The sequence below is a fragment of the Quercus robur genome, chromosome 11 (genome assembly GCF_932294415.1).
Source record: "Quercus robur chromosome 11, dhQueRobu3.1, whole genome shotgun sequence".
NCBI classification, from domain to species: domain Eukaryota; kingdom Viridiplantae; phylum Streptophyta; class Magnoliopsida; order Fagales; family Fagaceae; genus Quercus; species Quercus robur.
In genome coordinates, this window is record NC_065544.1 from 2,099,498 (window position 1) to 2,120,996 (window position 21,499).

General features: G+C 34.4%; 1 protein-coding gene and 1 long non-coding RNA gene across 2 annotated transcripts in view; one reads left to right on the plus strand and one right to left on the minus strand.

Annotated features, from left to right (window-relative positions):
- Positions 1 to 19,843, plus strand: part of LOC126705397 (cucurbitadienol 11-hydroxylase-like) — a 29,612-nt gene extending 9,769 nt beyond the window's left edge. The window contains exons 2-9 of the mRNA XM_050404395.1: positions 7,344 to 7,674; positions 8,360 to 8,512; positions 8,625 to 8,870; positions 8,955 to 9,044; positions 9,138 to 9,216; positions 9,299 to 9,405; positions 9,541 to 9,668; positions 19,722 to 19,843. Coding sequence (XP_050260352.1) covers positions 7,344 to 7,674; positions 8,360 to 8,512; positions 8,625 to 8,870; positions 8,955 to 9,044; positions 9,138 to 9,216; positions 9,299 to 9,405; positions 9,541 to 9,668; positions 19,722 to 19,815 — 1,228 coding nt within the window. The 3' untranslated portion in view covers positions 19,816 to 19,843. The remainder of the gene's footprint in view (positions 1 to 7,343; positions 7,675 to 8,359; positions 8,513 to 8,624; positions 8,871 to 8,954; positions 9,045 to 9,137; positions 9,217 to 9,298; positions 9,406 to 9,540; positions 9,669 to 19,721) is intronic.
- On the minus strand, positions 15,646 to 18,796 carry LOC126705398 (uncharacterized). The gene is made up of 3 exons (XR_007648281.1): positions 18,348 to 18,796; positions 17,507 to 17,635; positions 15,646 to 15,990 (listed from the first exon to the last, which is right to left on the minus strand). It is a non-coding gene; the product is annotated as an uncharacterized LOC126705398 (long non-coding RNA).
- Positions 19,844 to 21,499: the final 1,656 nt, after the last annotated feature.

Here is a 21,499-nt window from a genome sequence, read left to right on the forward strand (position 1 = left end):
AAAGTCGTGATCATTTGGCGTACTGGCCAACTGGCTAGAGTGCCAATTTTAGTTGTTCGTTCAAGCCGCGTGTCGTCAAGTCTTACTTCTTCTAGCTCTTCCACTGGCTCTGCTAATGCTCGCTGCTTTCTGATACACATCGTTTGCTACTGATCCTCCATTTCTAACATGGCAATATAGCATTCCCGCGCTACTACTTGATTTCCCCGCAGTTCTCCCACCCCATATTCCATCAGGAATTTGATCATCAGGTGGTATGTTGAAGTTACCGCCTTCCAGGAATTGAAAGTGGGTCGCCCGAGGATGACATTGTAGGCAGATGAGCAGTCGACTACGAGAAACGTTACCTCCTTAGTGATCTGCTGAGGATAGTCACCCCCCGTCACAGATAGTGTTATTGCGCCCAATGGGAACACCTTTGTACCCCCAAACCCCATGAGGTCAACTATTCCCTGTCGATCCTCATTTGCTGGAATGCTGGATAGTACAGGATGTCTGCTGAGCTGCCGTTGTCGACGAGGACCCAATGCATGTTATAATCCCCTATTTGCAAGCTGACCACAAATGCATCGTCATAAGGATGGTGAAGTCTCCGAGTGTCATCCTATGAAAATCCTATGACGGGGTTATCTATTTGCGGCATCTTTGGTATGGATCCTGTGAGTTGGACGCTATGGACCATCCTGAGGTAGGTTTTGCGGGCTTTCTTGGAAGATCTGGCTGCGACTGTGCCCCCTACGATCATTCTTATGTCCCCTATAGGTGGTCTAGGGCGCTCGTTCTCCCGTCGTGGGGCTTGTTCCTCCAGCGTATTGGTTCTTTCCCTGCTGACAAACCTCTGTAGCTTCCCTTGCCTAATAAGGGCCTCAATCTGCTGCTTCAGGTCGTAGCAGTTAGTTGTGTCGTGCTCGTGGTCTCGGTGAAAGCGACAATACTTGTCTCTTTGAAAGCGACAATACTTGTCTCTTGGCCTTTTGTTGGGATCTCCCTTTAATTTACCAGGGAACGTCAATGCTCCTTCATCTTTGATTTGCATCAATACTTGATCGATCAGGGCGGTTAATGGGGTGCAATTGGTGAATCTTCCAGTGAGGGGTCTAGGGCGCTTTTCATCTCGTTGATCCCCGGTTCTAGCAACCTTTCGCCCCCTATCTTGTCGTGTGTCCTCCTACCTCTCCGTCTTCTTAGGCTTTTCCTCGCGGGCTAGCAATGCATCTTCTGCATTCATGTATTTGGTAGCTCTGTAGAGAACGTCCGTCATGGTCTTCGGGTCATTCTTGTATAAAGAAAACAAGAACTTACCCTTCCGTAACCTGCTAGTAAATGCAGCTACAAGTTTCTTATCGTCAGCTTCATCAATCAAGATTGCTTCTTTATTGAAACGAGTTATGTAGGCCCGCAGTGTCTCGTCTTCTCGCTGCTTAATGCTCATTAAGCACGCGGTGGACCTTTTGTACCGATGTCCGCCTATGAAGTGCGAGGTGAACTGGGCGCTCAATTCCTTGAAAGTATTGATGGAGTTTGGTGTCAATCTACTGAACCAAACCCTCGCAAGGCCCTTCAGCGTGGCCGGGAATGCCCTACACATGATCTCGTCTGGTACCCCCTCAAGGTGCATCAGGGTCTTGAAAGTCTCTAGATGAACGAGGAGGTCCTTGACCCCATCGTAGCTTTCAATCTGGGGCATCCAGAACTTCGGTGGCAGGGGGAATGAGTTGACGGACGTGGTGAATGGTAAGTCGGTTCTGTTCACTAGGTCGTCGAGATCAGAGGATACTCGTCCCTTGAGGGCATTCATCATGACCTCCATATGCTCCTTCATCGCCTGCATCTCTGCGATAATAGGCGGAAGGGCAAAATCCATTAGAGATGGAAGACTTATGTTTTGCCACTCTGGTCGGCTTAGGGTGTTGCTGCCCTCTGGCCTTTCCTAGTCCCTTCGTTCAGCACTGTTACCTTCCTGGTTTTCCTCCTGAAGGTTAGGTCCTGCATCCCTTTGGCGTAGCTGCTCCTCCAGATCATGGTTCTACTTTGTGAGTCATTCTACTACCGCCATGAGAGGTTGGACCTGTCTTTCTAATGCAGTAGATCTTGGCGGCTCGTCTTCTTGAACGTTGTTGGTGGTAGCCATCGAGCGAGTGAGTACCATGCGACTCTTATGTCCGAGAGGCGATAGTCTGGCTTAAACTCTTCGCGTTTCCCACAGACGGCGCCAATTGATGATGCCGTAAAATCACTAGTGAGCTACACGATCCACGCTTGCTCAAACTAACAACCTGCAAGAAGAAAGAAGTGATCTCGCCGAGGGCACCGGTGTGGTGTCGGCCAAATACCCTCCGACGGTCAAGTTAGAATTGTTCTTAACTCTAGAGTGCTAGAGAGGGTAAATCATGCGTACCTTGATTTGTGAGGGTATTGGGGCTTTTATAGTAGTAGGTTGACCTCTCCTCCTTGATGTAAAAGTCTTTTCCTTATAGGAATCCTCTTGAGTAATCCCAAACGTGATGGACAAGACATTTCCTTGCAGAGTGTATTTTCCGTTAACGCGCGTATCTTCTAGAATGCTCTTTGCGCTAGGTTTCTGATTTCCTTGGAGACTCTACGTGCGCAACAAGAACCTGGAATCACTCTAGGCCCTGGGCTTAACTGCTGTCGGCCCATGGGCTTGGATCCGTCAGGCCCAATGTGGTGAAAGCCCATCATGCTAAATTCTGCCCCTTCAGTAATAAATCAACCTAATTCTTGCTAATATCAGATATATTTGAGAAGATTAAAATTAAAAAAAAAAAAAACAAATTAGCTAAATATATTGAAGTAACAAAATTATTTTGATTGAAATAAAATATGCATGAATGATAAATAAGAATGATATATTTTTGCCTTATACAAAAGGAAATCAATTAAAATTTGGTGATAAGAAGTTTAAATTATTTTGGGAAAAATAAATAGCATTTAGGAAAGAAACTTAAATTCTTACTATGCCTTGATATGGAAGAGTAGTATCATAGTGTGAATTGTGAAACATATGGGGCATGGCTTGACTATTGATCACTATATATTCACTACTACTTATAAGTCAAAGTGTAAAAAAAAAAATAATAATTATTATAATAATTTCACCTCAGTCTCCTAAAGGCATTTTAAAAGAAAATTATTTTTAATAACTTTTTGATTGAATCGTGATAGAATCTACTCACTTAAATATTTATTAATTAGACCATTAGAAGTTGGAACGATATTGTGGATTGTGAATCACTATAAGTGAGCCCAATGTTCGAAATACTAAAAAACAATTTGAGAAATGTATAATTATATATATATCTATATATCTCTCTCTCTCTCTCTCTCTCTCTCTCTCTCTCTATATATATATATTTATATATATAAATTCAAACCTAAGGGGCCATGGCCACCCCACCCTTAATGGTTTCGCCATTGCCCTAGAGTCAAAAATTTGGGCGTTTTATGAGGATGTTTCCTTTTGTAGCTTTATGGGTCGTGTGCTAAAACGGCGTTCATGGAGAGACAAGCTCAATAATACAATTAAAAGGTCGTGAGACATAATAAGTGATGACATGAAAGGAAGTCAACAACGATAAACTCTTCTTTAGAGTGAAAAGTTGATATCTTTAGAGCATTCACATCAGCTCTGGTATAAATGTGTAAAATACACATTTTGGCCACTTTTACACATTTTGAACCAAAAAACACACTACATCAGTCCATTTAAAATCGTGTATAATCATCTAAAATTTTCAACAAGCTACAGTACCCGTGTAAATTTACACGGGCACTGTAGCATGTGTATTTAGTTTTTTATTAATTTCCGTTCGCACCAATTTTTCTCTCTCTTCTCCGTGCACAACGACCTCAACTCCTCATCTTCTTTTCCTCATATGCACACAAACACGTCCTCACAGAAAAATCAACACAGAGATATACTTGCTAAAAAAAAAAAAAGATACACAAACACACCCACACACAAACAAACCCAAACGAAAAAAAAAAAAAAAAAAAAAAAAAAAAAAAAAAAAAAAAAAAAAAAAGACAGATCGGTGCTTATCGGAACAATCGGAGCTCGTGGGTATGGGTCTTGCCTGATCGGAGCTAGGGAGATCGATGCTTGTGGATCGGAGCTAGGGAGAACTGAGCTGTGGATCGGTGCTTGTGATCAAAGCTATGGATCGGTGCAACTGTGGATCGGAGCTGTGGATCGATGTAGCTGTGGATCGATGCTTGTGATCGGAGTTGTAATCAGAGCTGTGGATCGGTGTTATGGATCAGAGCTGTGGATCGGTGCTATTGTGGATCGATGCTTGTGATCGGAGCTGTGGATCGGTGATCAGAGCTGTGGATCGATGCTTGTGATCGGAGCTGTGATGATGTGGATTGGTTTGTGACCGAGAGGGAGAGAGATGAGTATAGAGAGATAGACCGAGAGGAGAGACTGGGTATGGAGAGATAGAAGAGAGAGAGAAAGAAATTTGAAAATATGATAGAGAGAGAGAGAGAGAGCGTATAAAAACGGCAAAAATGGGTTAGGTGAGAGATATAATAAAATAATTAAGAAAATTGATTATTTAAATACGAGAGATGATAGAATAGATGAACTGATGTGGGTGTTTTGTAAAAGTGATTGTGTAAAATAGAAAAAGTAGGTTTTTGGTGTAAAATAGACGGAATCTTTTAGATGAGCTGATGTGAATCTTAGGCACCCATAGACTATTTTGGATCAAAATGTCCATTTGGAGAGAGTGATGTGGCTAGTTGACAAACTAAGGGCACATTTGGTAGACTATAACTATAATATAATAGATATTCCTATGACATAACTATTCGGTTGTTTGGTTATGTTTTTATTACAATGAATAATTATTTCTTATAAATAGCTATTCTTCAAAATGATGAATAACTACTCCTTATCAAAAGTATTGAATATCTATTCCTTCATCTTATGTAATAAATTATTAAAAAAATTTCCTAAAAAGCCATTAGTTGCCACATCTTCAAAAGGAAAGAAAATAAATTTTCCTTCTTGTTAATTATTAGCTCTATTTTGAACACCCTAAAATAAGTGTATTTTAGGAAATTTGACTTAAAAATGATTTAATTACACATTCTTTTTATACTCTACTAAATTGTGGATGCATATTTAGGATTCTATTAAAATTTTTATTTATTTATTTTCTGTTCGTACTACTTTTCTTATTTTTTATTCATTTTGCGTTCACACTACTTTCTCTCTCTCTGTGTCTCTATGTAGCGTTCACACTACTTTCTCTCTCTCTCTCTCTCTCTCTGTGTCTCTATGAAGTGATTTGATGCTAGTTGTGATTGTGTTTTGGTGGTTGAATGAAATATTATTTTATTGTGTTAAAAGCTAAAATAAAACCACTGTTGCTGGATGTGAGAATATAAAATAAATAAAGTAAATTTTTTTGGTGCTAAGAGCATCACCAATAGCTTATCTATATCTATTTTTTGGAGAAAAAACCCCACTGTTGACTCCAAAAACCCACTCCAACAGCTTCTCCATCTCCATTTTTTAGATTAGAATTGCTACAGTGCTTCTCTACAAGTAGAGAACACTGTAGCAATTACTGTAGCACCTCTAAACAATATTCTCCCTTAAAATAATACCTGATTGAATAAAAAAATAATTCCTTCTCTCTCATTCCTTTTCTCTTTCGTTCTTCACTCTCTCGTGCTTCTCTATCTCAACAGTTACAAACTAAAACATACCACAATCAAAACAAAAACACAAAACCGAATTGAAAGATTTGAAACACAAAAACAATATTTCTCATAAGCCTAATGAAATCTAAACAATAAAATAAAACTAATCAAACCAGAACCCAAAAAAAAAAAAATTAGAACACTAATCTGTGTAGAATGCCGATCTCCACTTATCTGCTGGTGATCTATGTGTGTATGAGAGAGAATTTGTTTGTGTGAGATAGAGGGAGAGAGTGTTCTAGAATCAAGTAGAAATAGAAAAAGTAAAAAAAGGGAGAGCTAGAGAAAGAAAGAGAGAGAGAGAGACAGCTGAAGAAAGTGATCCGAACTGAACTAGAAAAAGAAAAAAGAAGGGTAGATAGAGATAGGAGTGGGATACGTGTGTGGTGTAGAAAAAACCAAGGGAAAAAAGAAGAAGAAACATATGGATGAAATTAAGAGAGGAAAAATAATATAAAAAATAAGAAATGGCAATTAAGAAATGCTACCACAATATTTTCACAATAAATCTTAAGTAATAGATTGTTATTAGCTAATATTGGTAAGTAAAAAAATAATTTTAGTGGTGGGTTCAAATTAGAACTAGTAACAACTTTTCATATAAGATTTTGATGTGATTCTTGTGAAAGTATTGTGAAAAATATTGTGGATATAACACTTTTCATTGAAAAATATAATTGTTGGGAATGAATATAGGAAGAATAAATGATGATAAAAAAAAGAATAAAGAATGAATGAATAAATAATATTTAAATGTGATGAAGAAAAGGATAGAGAATCTGTTGGAAAATGTATTTGAAAAAGTAGATAGGTAAAAGTTAAATGTCATTGTTCATTGTCCAAACAGTATAAAAATTTAGATAATCTGCTGGAGATGCTCTTAAAAAACTAAAAATTTGGCTTCACGGATGCTCCAATAGAGGCTGATGCAATTCTTTTGGAGGCTCTTTTATAATCTATCCTTGCTATATTTAAACACCATCAATCCAGCCATTTCCATAAGACTTCACTTCTTATATCACATCCATTTCTGAGAGGGAGAGCAAGAGGTCTACCAATAAACTACTACTTTTTTTTTTCCCTCTTAGATTTCAACACCGTCTTTAGAATACTACAAGTAAAAATAAAAGTCAGAAATGTGGACAGTTGGATTGTGTCTTGTAGCAGTGGTTGTAGCATATTGTAGTTACTGGCTAAACAAATGGAGGAATCCAAACTCTGTGTTTGTGTGAAAAGATGAGGAAGAAGAACAAATATTATAGATTCGTATTATGCAAACTCATATATGTTAATTGAAGTGACATTTTGATTGGTTTAGTTGTCATGCAACGGAAATTTTTATTTTATTTTTATATATTTTCACTAAATTTGCATTTAACGGCCACATCATTCATGGAAACGAGCAAAATGTTTATATTGAGAAATATACAAACATTATGGAAGAAATGAAAATTTTTAAACATGAGGGACCAAAATGAAAACAACTCCTAAAGATAAAGGATCAAAAGTATAATTTAGTCTAGAATAGGATAGGATAAATGTTGATTCCTCCAAATTGATTAGCTAAAAAAGCTATCACTAATGTAATTTTTTTTCCTTTCTTTTAGATATGGGCCAATATTTCGAACTAGTGTGGCGGGTCGACCGATTGTAATATCAGTAGATCCTGAATTCAACCATTACATCGTTAAACAAGAAGGGAAATTAGTTGAATTATGGTACATGGATTCATTTTCCAGTCTTTTCTCTATGGAAGGAGAAAGTAGGACAACTGCACTTGGTGTTATCCACAAATACGTAAGAAGCATTATATTGGATCACTTTGGTACTGAACCACTTAAGGAAAAATTACTTCCTCAAATTGAAGTATTTGTTAGTAAAACCCTAGAAACATGGTCAACTCAGTCTTCTGTTGAAGTGAAACATGCTGCTTCCATTGTAAGTTACAATTTTCGCAGTAGACACATTTCTTCCGTGGTGTTACAAATTTTTGTCATTCATGTTACAACATAACTCTTGAAAATTTTGTTTTGACCCCATATCATTCTAACTATCAAACTTGAATAACTCTTAGATAGAAGATCAATCAACCTCTAAGAAGTCAGTGTACACACTGACACAAGGTCAAACAAAGGATATCTTTGTTTTTAAGCTCAAGAGAGGGCTCTTTAGGTTTGAAATGGGATGTCAGCCCTCTTGGGTTTTAAAGTCTTTCATCAAGGTGTATTTATTTATATGTAGGTTAAAGGTCAGCGAAAATCCTTCCACAAGTAAAAATAAAATTCAATGTTTGGCGATCTTGCTCAAGTGAATGCAGAGTTTGAATTAAGTGAAAACTTTGTCTGACTTATTCTTTCGCTCAACCAAATCCAAAATTTTGCTTGAGCAAAATTTTCAGGTTTTCAAATCTTTCTTCAATGCTTGACTTATTTACCTAACTGTTTTTTTTTAATAATTTTTTTTGTTGTCAAAATGTTAGAAAGTTTTATTAGGATAATCAAATTTAATTTTTTTTTACTTAACCTGACTTTAATAAACGTTGTTCCAGCCATATTTGATACATATATACATTGTCATAAGGATTTGCAAACATTAAATCCCAACATCTTTCTGAACATTGCAGATGGTGTTTGATTTCAGTACAAAGAGTATAATGTTTAGTTATGATGCTGAAAAATCACCCATGAAATTGAGTGAGAAGTTAATCAATGTCGCCGGAGGTTTTATGTCATTTCCCTTGAATATTCCTGGTTTCGCATACCATAAATCTTTGAAGGTAACCAAAATAATTAACGAGAAAAGATAAATTCTTGCATTATAAATTCTCCCAACAAGTATTTGTTTAAATGACTCGAATACATTAATCTAAAATCTTCATTTTCATTCAGGATCAAAAGGAGGCATTGACCATGTTGAGGAAAATAGTAAAAGAGAAAATGAATTCACCTGGAAAACATGAAGATATGCTTGATCAAGCCATAAATAACATGAATAAGGAGAAATTCTTATCAGAAGATTTTCTCATCCGTTGGGTTTTTGGGATCTCATTTGCTACCTTTGAGGCGATTTCAACAGCATTATCATTAGCTCTCAAGTTAATTGCGGACAATCCAGCAGTTTTACAAGAGTTGACTGTATGTGCATGTAGAACAAATTTCTTTTAGCACTTAATTTTGTGTATGGTAAAGTTGAAACACTGATGATAGATCATATAGTAGGCCGAGCGCAAGGCAATTCTCAAAGCTAGAAAGAATCGAAATTCCATTCTCACATGGGAAGAATATAAGTCAATGACTTTTACCCTACAAGTCAGTTCCAGAATCTCAAAATATTCTCTGTTTGTGGTGTAGAGGATTCCAATTGTCTCATAAACATAAAAATTTTGTTGTATGAAATTACAGGTAATCAATGAAGTTTTTCGGATCGCAAATGTTTCTCCTGGTTTACTACCAAAAGCACTGAAGGATGTAAAATTTAAAGGTATGCTCTCAAATGCGTATATTTGGTTCAGTGTCTTTATATTCGGTTACGAAGTGTAAATGATTGGCTAAATGCTTACCAGGATATACAATTCCGTCTGGTTGGACCATTATGATTGCAAATTCTGTACTTCAATTAAACTCAAACACTTACAAGGATCCACTTGCTTTCAATCCATGGCGCTGGAAGGTACGTAATAAGCAACCTTACTAAAGTAAAAAGAAGACTTAACCAGTTATTATACACACTTTTTTAATTCCCCATACTATTGCTTTTAACTGATATGGAAATATCCTTGACAACAATTTTTTTTAATGGAACCAGGATCTTGACCCATCTGTTCTATCTAAGAATTTCATGCCTTTTGGAGGTGGAATTAGACAATGTGCAGGGGCAGAGTATACTAAAACGTTCATGGCTATCTTCGTCCATGTATTGGTCACCAAATATAGGTAATTTGTTCCCCTTCATAGTGTCACTTACATGGGGCTTGAGCTATTGCCACAACAAGATGGTCACAAACCTCGTTGTGGTAGGATATTATTTCCTATTAGTGACCTCTTAAATTTTTATTTATGTTTAGGTGGACAAAGGTCAAGGGAGGAAAAATTGCTCGAGTCCTGTTCTGATTTTTACAGATGGCCTCCACATTAATTTTTTAAAGAAGAACAGTATATAATTGAAAGAGCAAACATCATGGAGTAGACGCCATACCTTAAAAAATTCTATCACATCTATAAAATAAATAAATAAATTCCTAGTTCATGCAAAATAATAGGATGTTCTATATTGAGATGAAAAGTTCCGGTTTCATGCAAAATAATTAGATACTTTATATTTTGTTTCTGGTATTAATGTTCTCTCTCTCTCTCTCAAAATGTATTTGATGTATGTGTAAGGAAACACGTTTTGTGTTTCAACTTATGTGTTTTTTTAAGAAATATGTGAACTTCTCAATTTTAATAAGTTGTTCCTAAATTTTGTTGAATTTAAATTTCATTGGAAATTCGTTAGGATGAGATTATCTGAAGAGAAGGATTTTGATTTAATGTTTTAGTTTAGAATTTAGATTTCTTTAATAAGGTATTGAAATATACCATTTTTTTATGAATAAAATTAGGGTTTTGTTTCAAGTTCCTGTTGAGTTCTATTTTACAACAAGGCAACGTAATTGAAGTGAAGAATTGCACTACTCTCTCTCTCTCTTTTTTTTTTTTTTTTTTTTTAATTTATTTATTTTTGATGAAAAGGATTACACTAATCTTAGGATAAAAGAAGACACGTTGAAGTATTGATGTTGAAAAAGATTGATTGTTTACGGGTAACCCTCCTTTTATATATAAAAGAGGATGTTGTTTTATCCATTAAAATCCAATAATCCTACCATTATTGTCACATGTAATATAAGTGAACAATGTAATTTAATCAATCCTCAGTATACAAGGTTTTTTTTTTTTTTTTTTAATATTATAATTCGATAAGTATAGTGGAAGAGAGGGGATTTGAATTCTATATACCTTGAAAATATCAAATAGTGCCAATCAATTGAATTATAAGACTTTTGACCTCAATATATAAGTTAAGTGTGGGTTTGGATTCAGCGTTTCCGTTGAATCCTGCGCCGCGTTTTCACCTTTTTTTTTTTTTTTTTTTTTTTTTTTTTCGCTTTCACGCATTTAAGGAGAGACAAAATTTACTGTTCATGAGAAAAAAAACACTGTTCATGTACTATTCACGCACTATTCACAGGTCCCGCGACACCATTCACACATTTAAAAATTATTTTGTTACAGTATTTTCAGTTTTCAGTTTCAGTAACAATAAGTTCAATCCAAATGGACCCTAAGTTTTCTACTTTTTTTTTTTTTTTTTTTTTTTAACCACTTTTCCTAAGATTCATATGAGGTAGTTACTAAAATTTGGCTTGTAGGTGGCATAATGTAAATTGTAACGGCTAATGCCACTAAAATATTAATAGTATACTTGAGGACGAATTAACATTGAAATCTTGAGATTATGTAACCCCTATTACTTTGTTGATTTAATTTCTTTGACCCGTGTCACCATTCCTACCCCCTCCTAAATGGATAGACCATTGCATTATAGAGTTATAGTCCTCCACACATATGGTCCCATGGTCTAGGCCTTGGGATGAGACAACAAATCCAAATGGAAGTCTAGGTGGGCGACAACAAATCCAAATGGAAGCTTAATTTCATGTATTGGCAGGAGACAAGGAGTAAGAGCATCCACATTGGTGGAGCTATTTTTTTAGTTATTTGGCACAACAAAAAGCTACTTTATCTATTTTACCTCCACACTTTATAAAACATCTAGCATCAGTGGATCCATTTTAGTTTTCAACAGAATAAAATAATATATCCAAATAAAAAGCAGTGTGAACGCACAAATAAAAAAAGCCTTGTCAACGCACAAATGAGTAAAATAATCAAAAGCAATGTGAACGCACAAATAAAAAAAAATTACATTTTAGCTACTATTCACAGCCAAAAGTAGCTGTCCACTGTAGCTGTGGGGCCAAAAAATATAGCCTTGACTCTATTTTTAGCATCACCAATGTGCTAAATAGCTATATAGTTATTTTTAGCACCACTAAAACTCAAAATGTACCTTGCAATAGTGGAGCCAAAACAATATTTTTTGGCTCCACAGCTACCGTGCACAACTATTTTTGGCTATGCACTGTAGCTGAAAGGTAATTATTTATTTATTTTGCGTTCACACTATTTTTCTTATTTTTTATTCTTTCATTTGCATTTCATTTTGCGTTCACACTACTTTTCCTCTCTCCGTGTCTCTGCGTTCACACTACTTTTCCTTTCTCCTTGTTTCTGTGCAATGATTTCTATGGTTTTGATGGTGGATGTGGTTGTGTTTTGGAGGTTGAAAGAAATATGATTTTATTGTAGTGTTTATATTATTTTAATGTGTCAAAAGCTAAAATAAAATCACTGCTGTTGGATGTGAGAAGGTAAAATAGATAAAGTGACTTTTGGTGGTACTAAAAAACTAAACATTTGGCTTCACTACTATGGATGCTCTTATATGGCAGTGTGCGAAAATCTACACCCTGCTTATTTATGAACTTCTGATTGGATACCACAATTTATCTATCTCATACTACAAATCCAATCCTAGCGACATGTCATTTTCTACGGTCAAAATTTACATTCTATTTATGTGTCAACTCTTAATTGAATTCAACATTTTCATATGGGTCCACTACATGTATTTAAAAATGCTTAAGTCCAAGTGGATTTGAGTGTGAGAAGCGGTGTTGCAATACTAAAAAAAATGAGACAAAGGGTTTCTCTTTAGATGTGCTGTTGAGTTTTTTTTTTTTTTTTTTTTTTTTTTTTTTTTGGGTCCATTTTAAAATATGTCTGTTTTATTTATCTAAACATTAGATTACATCAATCCTGTTAAGGAAAATTTTGATTTCCAGTATCGGCAGGAGTGCTGATAAGGAAAATGTAAATCCATAACGCTGGGAGTTGCCTTGTATTTATCTCACCATGCATGTATCACACGTAAAACACCATCTCTATCAGCAAAATATAGGATTAATTTTCTGTATTCCTTATTTAATTCCTTTCAAATCCAACAGTTCTCAGCAGACTTTTTCATTTCTAATATCACATTCATTTCTGGAGTCAGTGGAGTGGGATAGAGCGAGAGCTATACCAACAAACCACGACTTGCTTCAGAGATTTGTACACAATGTTAACCATATTCTATACAAGAAAGGAGTTAAAAATGTGGATAGAAGGAATGTGTATTGTTGCAGTGGTTGTCATATATTTGACTTATTGGCTGAACAAATGGAGAAATCCAAAGTGCAATGGAGTCCTCCCTCCGGGTTCTATGGGCTTACCCATTATTGGAGAGTCATTTCAGCTGAACGTTCGCAGTTACTCTCTAGATGTCCACCCATTTATCAGAAAGAGAGCTCAAAGGTAATATGCAACTGATTGCGTGTGTTTTTGCAATATTTAATTTGTACGAATTTAATTATATATGCATCTTAAATGGATCTTTAATGTATTAGCTAGCTAGAATCAGTCACATATATTTTCTTTCTTTATTATATTTTATTTAAAGTCATACTTTCTATACTCTCTTGACTGATATGCCATTTTTCAAAAAGAGAGCTCAAAGGTTATGCAACTGGGGATTTCAACTCTTGTCTTATAAATTTTGCTTGTTCAGCCTGAAGAGTTCTTTTGTCCACCTCAATTACTTTGCCAATTTTGCTACCTATATCCTTCCCTGCTTCTTTAGACGTATTCAAATGGCAAACCCCACACTTGGATCCAAAAAGGAGTATGGGTAAAAGTGATGTTTGTTGCAGTTAATCTCTTCCTCCACCGGCATAGCAAGAGAAGATTATTTTCAAAATTCCATGGACCCCCTTTTTCAACCCATTCTGACTGACATTGAGAGCCAAACTTAAACTGCAATATGTTGTTTCCTACCTCAACAATCCTCAGATCAGACCCCATTTTCCATGCTGACTTCAGAGTAGTTTTGAGAGCTCTTTGATTCTGTTGACGGTCAGTGAGAAGCCGTCCAAAGAGAATTAATGAGCACTCTTCCAGGATCTCCGGTTTGGTAACATTCATTAACACAACTAGCATTTAGCCCGCGCAATGCGTGGGATCATTTTATGAATTAGAAAACAATCAACTTAATATAACAATACATTAAAATTCAAAATTCATCAAGGGCATGTTGTACAGCCCCCCATTTGTCCTACTTGCAGGAATGCTATCTATAAAATACAATATCACTCCATTTAAAATCAGCTCCAATTATCTTTTATAGAATTTAAAAAATATATAACATATGTTAAAATGGTGTCCATCTAGAAACAAAATATCAAGCACATAGTGAGCATCATATGTCATTGAAAAAACACAGGCACCAACCCAAAGCAAATTAACCAAAAATTAAAGCCCTTTTATGTTGGGGTATTTTTTTTTTTAATAATAAGTTTTGGGTTTATAGAGATAAAAACATAACCTTAACTTACTGCACATACTTTGAAAATATTCTGTTTTTTCACTCTTCAATTTCCAATTTCCAAGTTAATATGTCAAGCTTACCACACTAATGAGCCAAGCTCATCTAAAGTAAAACAACTTTAAATTGTTAACTGCATGCTAGATCCAAACGCAATGGACAAAGTTAGAACTTAGAATTAGTGGAGTCAACGCCAAAAGTGAACTCTAGAACAAATGTAAACTACCTATGCAAATTGAATCAAGATGTAACTAAGCAAATGAATTAATAGGTGGTTTGAAACTGAAACATGAGCAACAATTAACTTTAAAAACCAACTCCAAATAGCAAGCCCACCCAAAAACTGAATGCACAATTCAGTATACTTGTATAAAACTAAAAATACAAAAATAAAAATCTATAAACTTACCTAACACCAGCATCACCAATAATATCAATTGGAATACCAATCAAAATGTGCATAACCAAGCATTCTAGCCATAACAATTGGGACAATGCACTTCATCTTCATTTCAGGCCTCATCATACCCATCAACACCACACCAATACCATTATTGATTGTCCCATAAGTAGCTCTTATACCTAAAATCCCAAAAATCTAACCCAAAACAGACTAAAAAATAACACAATCCCTTCCAAAAACAAAGCAACTACTTCTTTTTTCTCTCCCTAACTCTTGCATTTTTGTGGTTAGTCTAACTTAAACAACCTAAGATTGAAAATTGCATTAAGATAGAAAATAGTATGACACAAAACATAGAAATTAAAAGAGATCAAAATACTTGTAGCAAGTAAGCTATTTAATAGAATTTGCAAATTACAAATTTCTCAAATGAGCATTAAAACCAAATTATGCTCAAGTAGAAATTGTCAATCAAAAGAATAATAATGCTTGCTACAAAAGAGCTTACCATAGAGATAGGATGGCAAGATGCAGGGAAATAAGTTTCAAAGAACAAAATGCCCATTGTTCCTAATTTCCTGTTTCTTTGCCAAGTTTGTATTCTATTACATATTCGAATATATATTTTTTACATGTTCAAATATATATATATATATATAAATCAAACTTACCATTAAATTACAATATTCATTGTAATGCAATTACATGCCTCAATCACTGTGATTTGTGAACTCTTTGACCTTTATATCACAACCCAAGGAAAAATAATTAAAAAAAGAAGCCCTCAAAGAACTTGTAAACAAAGAAATAAAAAGAACATAGGGAACCAAATTATAAAGAGGAGCAACATGTGATAAATAATACCTAGTATGAATTTCAAATTAAATACATAGATAACTATCACAATCAAATTTATAAATGATTGAATTATAGTATATTTATGAACTGCATCAATAACTAATAAGCTGAATTTTTGGAATAAAAAAATTGGTTCAATGAATGAAGCAACTTAAATTATTGATAATGAGGAGATATTTGATAGAATTTTAATAACAATAATTAATTAGAAATAGATAAAAATAAATAGGTTTAGAAAGTATAATTACAACTATAATTTCCAAAACAATATGCTTCTTACAAATATATTTCTTTCAAGTATATTATAAGCAACTAAAGTGGTTGGTAACATCTCCTGTGATGGATACAAATTATTAGCCAAAAAAAGAAAGTTAAAAAGAGAATGATGAGAATATCCTTGGAAGAAATTTGGTGGAGAAGGCAACTTGGTTGTTGTTAGCTTCATGTTCTTTGTCTTAAAACTTCTTCATCTGAGAAGAAATAGATCAAACGAAGCTATAGTTTAGATCAAATGAAGCTAATTTATCCAAAAAGAGAAAAATAAAATGAGGCTAAATTAAAACAGCAAATATTCAAGAAGTTTAGACATCAAATTTAGCACCAACTTTGATAAGACAATTACAATTATAAAAATTACAGCCTAACCTCAAGAAAATTTCCTCAGGAGCAAAATAGTTGTAGAACTGAAATGATATGTTTCCCATATTATATTCAACAAATTCCAAGTGGGAAAAATTCATCTAAAAAGCATGATGCACTTCTAAGAAACTTGTCAAAAATTAAGATTGTATCCATCAACTTCTAAAACAAATTTATACAATACCAGATAGAAACCACTTAAAAGAAACTATAAAGAGCTTCTTTTTTTTTTTTTTTTTTTTCTCTCTCTCTTTAATATTGAAGAATGATGTACAATATGATCAAATTAAGGCTCTATTTGTATCCATATAAGATATTATATAACTCAACCAAAATATAAGCATTTAAAGCCTATAGGGATTCTCTATAAAATAATTTATTTTACTGGTCTCATAGAATGCAATAGGAATAATGATTTTGTAGCCATAAGCAGAGGTGAATAAATCATAATTGCTCATCCATCCCCCATAAAATTCATTAATTTATACATACACGGGTAAATGCTACAGTGTATATAAACATGTTAACCATGGTGAACATGAATGTGAAACATATGTCAAAGTAATAACATGAAGTAACATCTTTTTATCTACTAAAAAGAATTGCATTTAAATTTTCAATTAGAATTGCTTAAAATACTAATGGCATTTGCTAATTAGTTGCATGCTACATCAATAAAATTTTTCAATTAACATAACATTTATCCTCGACTCCACAGAGTATAGATGACTTCAATAAAACAAAACTTAGTTGAAGTTAAATAGGGGCACCACTAATTGTCCTAGAGCGAAACAAATTGATGTTATATGATACATCAAAACAATTTTCCATTAATGTAACATTTATCTTCGACTCCACAAATTGCAAATAATTTCAAAAAAAAAAAAGGAAGTACCAGCTCACTTTTAGTTAAATAGTGGCAGCATGCAACTAAACAAAATAGAAAAGAAGAAATTGTTGGACTTAGGAAAGTACTAATTGCATATGTTGCTTGCAATTAGCTTTCACTGTTTCAATGTTTTAAAGCATAAAACCCCACCATAAGTGATTTATCTGTATGAAAAAAAAAAAAAAAAAAAAAAAGGCATATCACTAACATAATCCTTATGGAAAAAAAGGACTAAAACTTTGCACAATAATTGAAAAGGAAAAAAATTTTAAAGTAACCAAAAAAAAAAAAAAATATATATATATATATATATATTGAACAAAACTGAAACCAATAAATTAGCAGTCCTTTTTTGCTTAGTTTTTTCTACAAACAAAACTAAGTTCGAGTGCTTTCAAAGAAACTATCACTACTTGATATAAAAAGAAATCAGAAACCTTGATATCAAAGACATGTACCTCCCCATCTTTTGTCTGAGACCCCAACGTCACCATTCACATCCAATGGAGTGATATCCCTCTACTTGTGAACCGCAAACACAGACATCAAAACACATTAAATTGTGCCCACAACTAAAATGATAGTACCTATACAAAATAAATTTGACATTAAGTCCTTAACATCGACACAATAAGCAACAAAATAATAATAAATCAGAGAGCGTTAAAAAGATCCATGCATTCTACTTTTACTACTTCCATTACTACTTAGAACCAACTTAGCATCTTCCTCAGTTAGACTTTGTTCCTCGTGGAGATTTATATAACAGTAAAGTAAAATCACAAAAGTTAAAGGGTAATTTCATCCTATTATTCATTTCTATTAGGGCTGGCAAAATGAAATAGGAGGTATGTTATCAAAAACAAATTCTAAAAAAAGAAGAAAAAGAAGAGCAAAACACCTAGGCATTTTAACAAACACTCTGCGTTCAGATATCCTAAACAAACAACTTCTAACCAAAATCCCTCAAACCCAAATCTAACCCATCTGCTTAAACTAATTAAACAAAACTACTCCTAATCGAAAAACCTAGATCATAACAACATCCCTCAAAGAGATCCATGTTAATGCTTCTAGAATACCTAGATAAGGAAGAAGCCCAAGTGCCCTGTTCGTGTGGCTTATATTTTTTTCCTATAATAATCTATTGCTCTATTTTTAACCGGACAACATAAATAGATACCCACACATCAATTTATCCAAATACCCAAAACAAAACCAAATCTAACTCAAATACCTTAACTAGAAATATAACCCAGAAATTTAAATAAAAAAAGAATCCAGCCAAATTATAAGAACCTGATCATAATTAATGCACAACTGAAAAGCAAAGAGAAAACTAGCCGACAGAGAAATTGAAAGACGTTCTCTGATTGCAAACTATGGATACATGGGCAATGGAAGTTTTTGATTTTTTTTTCCTTTTAATCGGGTTGATTGGGATTGGGGCTTCACTTCCAACCGCTTGATGTTTTACGTGGGGTTTTTCCCGGTGATATATGGGTGGAGGTTGGGCTGATAGAAAGAGAACTCAATGGCTAGGGTTTTTACTTTTAAGAAAGACAGAGAGAACGGCTGAATTTGTTGAAAGAGAAGGAGAATCGGAATGGAAGAGACTGTGTGTTTGCAGTTTTGGTGGTCGAAGTATGGCGAGGGAACAGCGGAGGCAGGAATCTCTCTGACTTACGATTACAAACTCTGTTCTCTCTTTCTTCGTATAGCAAGCCTTTGTTTTCATTGTATTTTGGCCGGTTAGATTTCCTTTTATACTGAGCGGTATTAAACAGTGTTTTAGTGTAACTCAAACGGTGTAATTTATCGCATTTGTGTCTAATTTTTAGATAGCCATTTTTCCCTAACGTGGCAGCACCTCCCTAAAGGCTTTTGCTATTATATATAGTATTAGATTAGATTAGATTACATTAGATATCCTCTTCTTCCTCTTTTGTAAGTTGTAGTTTTTGAAGACTGTTGACAACTTCTTGCTCCATGGTAACATCCGTGATGGCTACTACCTAGCTACACAGATGAGTAGGTGAAGAAAAAACCTTGGTTGGAAGTACAAAGAGAGAGAACACTCGTACCTGTCGAGAGAGAAAGGCTCCTACAAAGGGAGAGCGAAAAATAGTAATTCCACACTTTTTCCTCATATTATTTCTGTTCATTAGGGCAATCTCCTTGACTTTTTTTTTCTTTCTTTCTTTCTTTTTAATGGAACTAGGATCTTGACCCGTTGGTTGTATCTAAAAATTTCATGCCTTTTGGAGGAGAAATTAGAAAATGTGCAGGGGCAGAGTATGCTAAAGCGTTCCTGGCTACCTTTCTCCATGTTTTGGTCACCAAATATAGGTAATTTTCTCCCTTAGTACAAAGTCTTACTTGTGCTATTGCCCCCACGAGTTAGGGGCTAAATTATGAACCAAAACAATTTTATGATTCAAGATTATACTAACATTCGACGAAAAAAAAACTAAATTAATATATGAAAAAAAAAATAGCATTATACAAACTGAAATCTATGTGTACTATTAAAAAATTTAAAATTTCAAGTGGGTCATGGGCCTCATGGCCCCAATTGGTCATATAGTAGTTTCTTCCTTGACTATGATCAAGACCAAGTTTGTGGTCGGATAATACATATTAGTGATATCTTGAATTTTTAATTTTTTATAGGTGGACAAGGCTCAAGGGAGGAAACATTGCTCGTAGTCCACTTCTAGGATTTACAGATGGCCTCCACATTCGTATCACTAAAAAGAGTAGTTAAAAGACATTCTTATTTCTTGCAAAATAATAACTGGATTTATTAATAGGATATTCTATAGGCCAAAATGGGCAAATGCCCTTTTCTCGGAAATTAAACTTCCTTTTGTCCCCTTTCTCAAACTAATTAGGGAAATGCCTTTCTTTTGTAACTCGACAATATGAGAATTGAGTTATGTGAAATACTCGATATTCCTATGATCGAGTTAGCTTTAGCTTTGTGCCACGCTGGTTGTCCAGCGTGGCATTTTCTTTTTTAATCCCTAAATAACTCGATTTTAAATTAATCGAGTTATGTAACCGACTATTTAGATATTGGGTTATGCTCTTATTAAACCTGTTTTCAAACTGTCTTTGTGTCAGGCATAGTCTTTTAATATAACTCGATTCCTTTAATATCGAGTTATAAAGTATACTTGAACTCTGTAAAATCAAGTTATTCTTGTATAATTTCTCCACACCTTCTCCCATTCAGAGTGTCTTGCTTTCCTCTAAACTGAATTCCACTCTGCTCCACAGATCAACAACTGCTTTCAGACTCAATTGAAATTTGTATCACCTCAGGTAAAAAACTCACACCAGAATTTTAGGGCAATGGTATTTTCATTTGATATTGTACTGAATTTTTATTTTTTTTGGTTAAATGAGTGTGAAGTAAGTACATTGGTGTGATTTTGGTTGTTTGTTGTAGTAAACGTTGGTCACAAGAGAATGAAATCTTTACTATAGCAACATTTTGTATTGCACATATCATCATTGGTCAGACATTTACAATAACATTTAGTATTGAATACAATGTGTAGACATTAACAACAATGTCTAATGTTTATGGTCAAATGTTAGTGTCAGTGTTAGTATTTCATTTTTAGCATGCAATAGTACACAATTTTATGAATGTCTTTATCGTGTACCATCTTATGCAAAATTACATTATTTACCAACAGTTAATGCACACTGTTAACTTGATCATTTGGTGTTATTGTATTCAACGTCAATGTCTGGTTCTGCAACCCACAACTCTATAGGCCTCATGATATGTTCACTGCTATAGGTCGTTGTTGGGTATTGGAAGATGAGTTCAACTATCCAATCAATCTGAATCTACGACATAGTGCTTACGTTCACAATACCATGAGACAGGAGTGGGCTTGGTTATTTCGTGAACATCAAATGTTTTATGATGAGCTGGTTGGTTTTAAGTTGCCAGTGCCTCGGCTACTTGCATCGCAGATGCCCAGAGACACCATCGACGAACTTCGTAAAGCATTGAACCACATAATAGAAGAAAATAATCGAATGAAGATACATCTTAATCGATATCGGACCCAAGTCGAGATTCGAAAGTCAGTGGAGGGAGGGTGGTATGAGCACGCACAGTTCATGCAATCACTTTTTACTGATCCCATTTATCAGTCAGTCGTAGAGATGTCAGATGAAGAGTAATCGTGTCGTGGTGTAATTAGATTTTGTTGGAGAACTATTTTGCTTAACTATGTTTTATATGTATGTGTGTCACCGTTGTTGCATTTGTACTATGTAAACCTTAATATTGATTGTGAGGAGCATGCATGTTATTCGTAATCTAGATTATTCTCACATAACGCATAAAAGTTAAATATTCCCACACATGATGAATTTTACTAAGCACCTACAACATAACATAGAAAACTCAAAATAACTTGAACTAA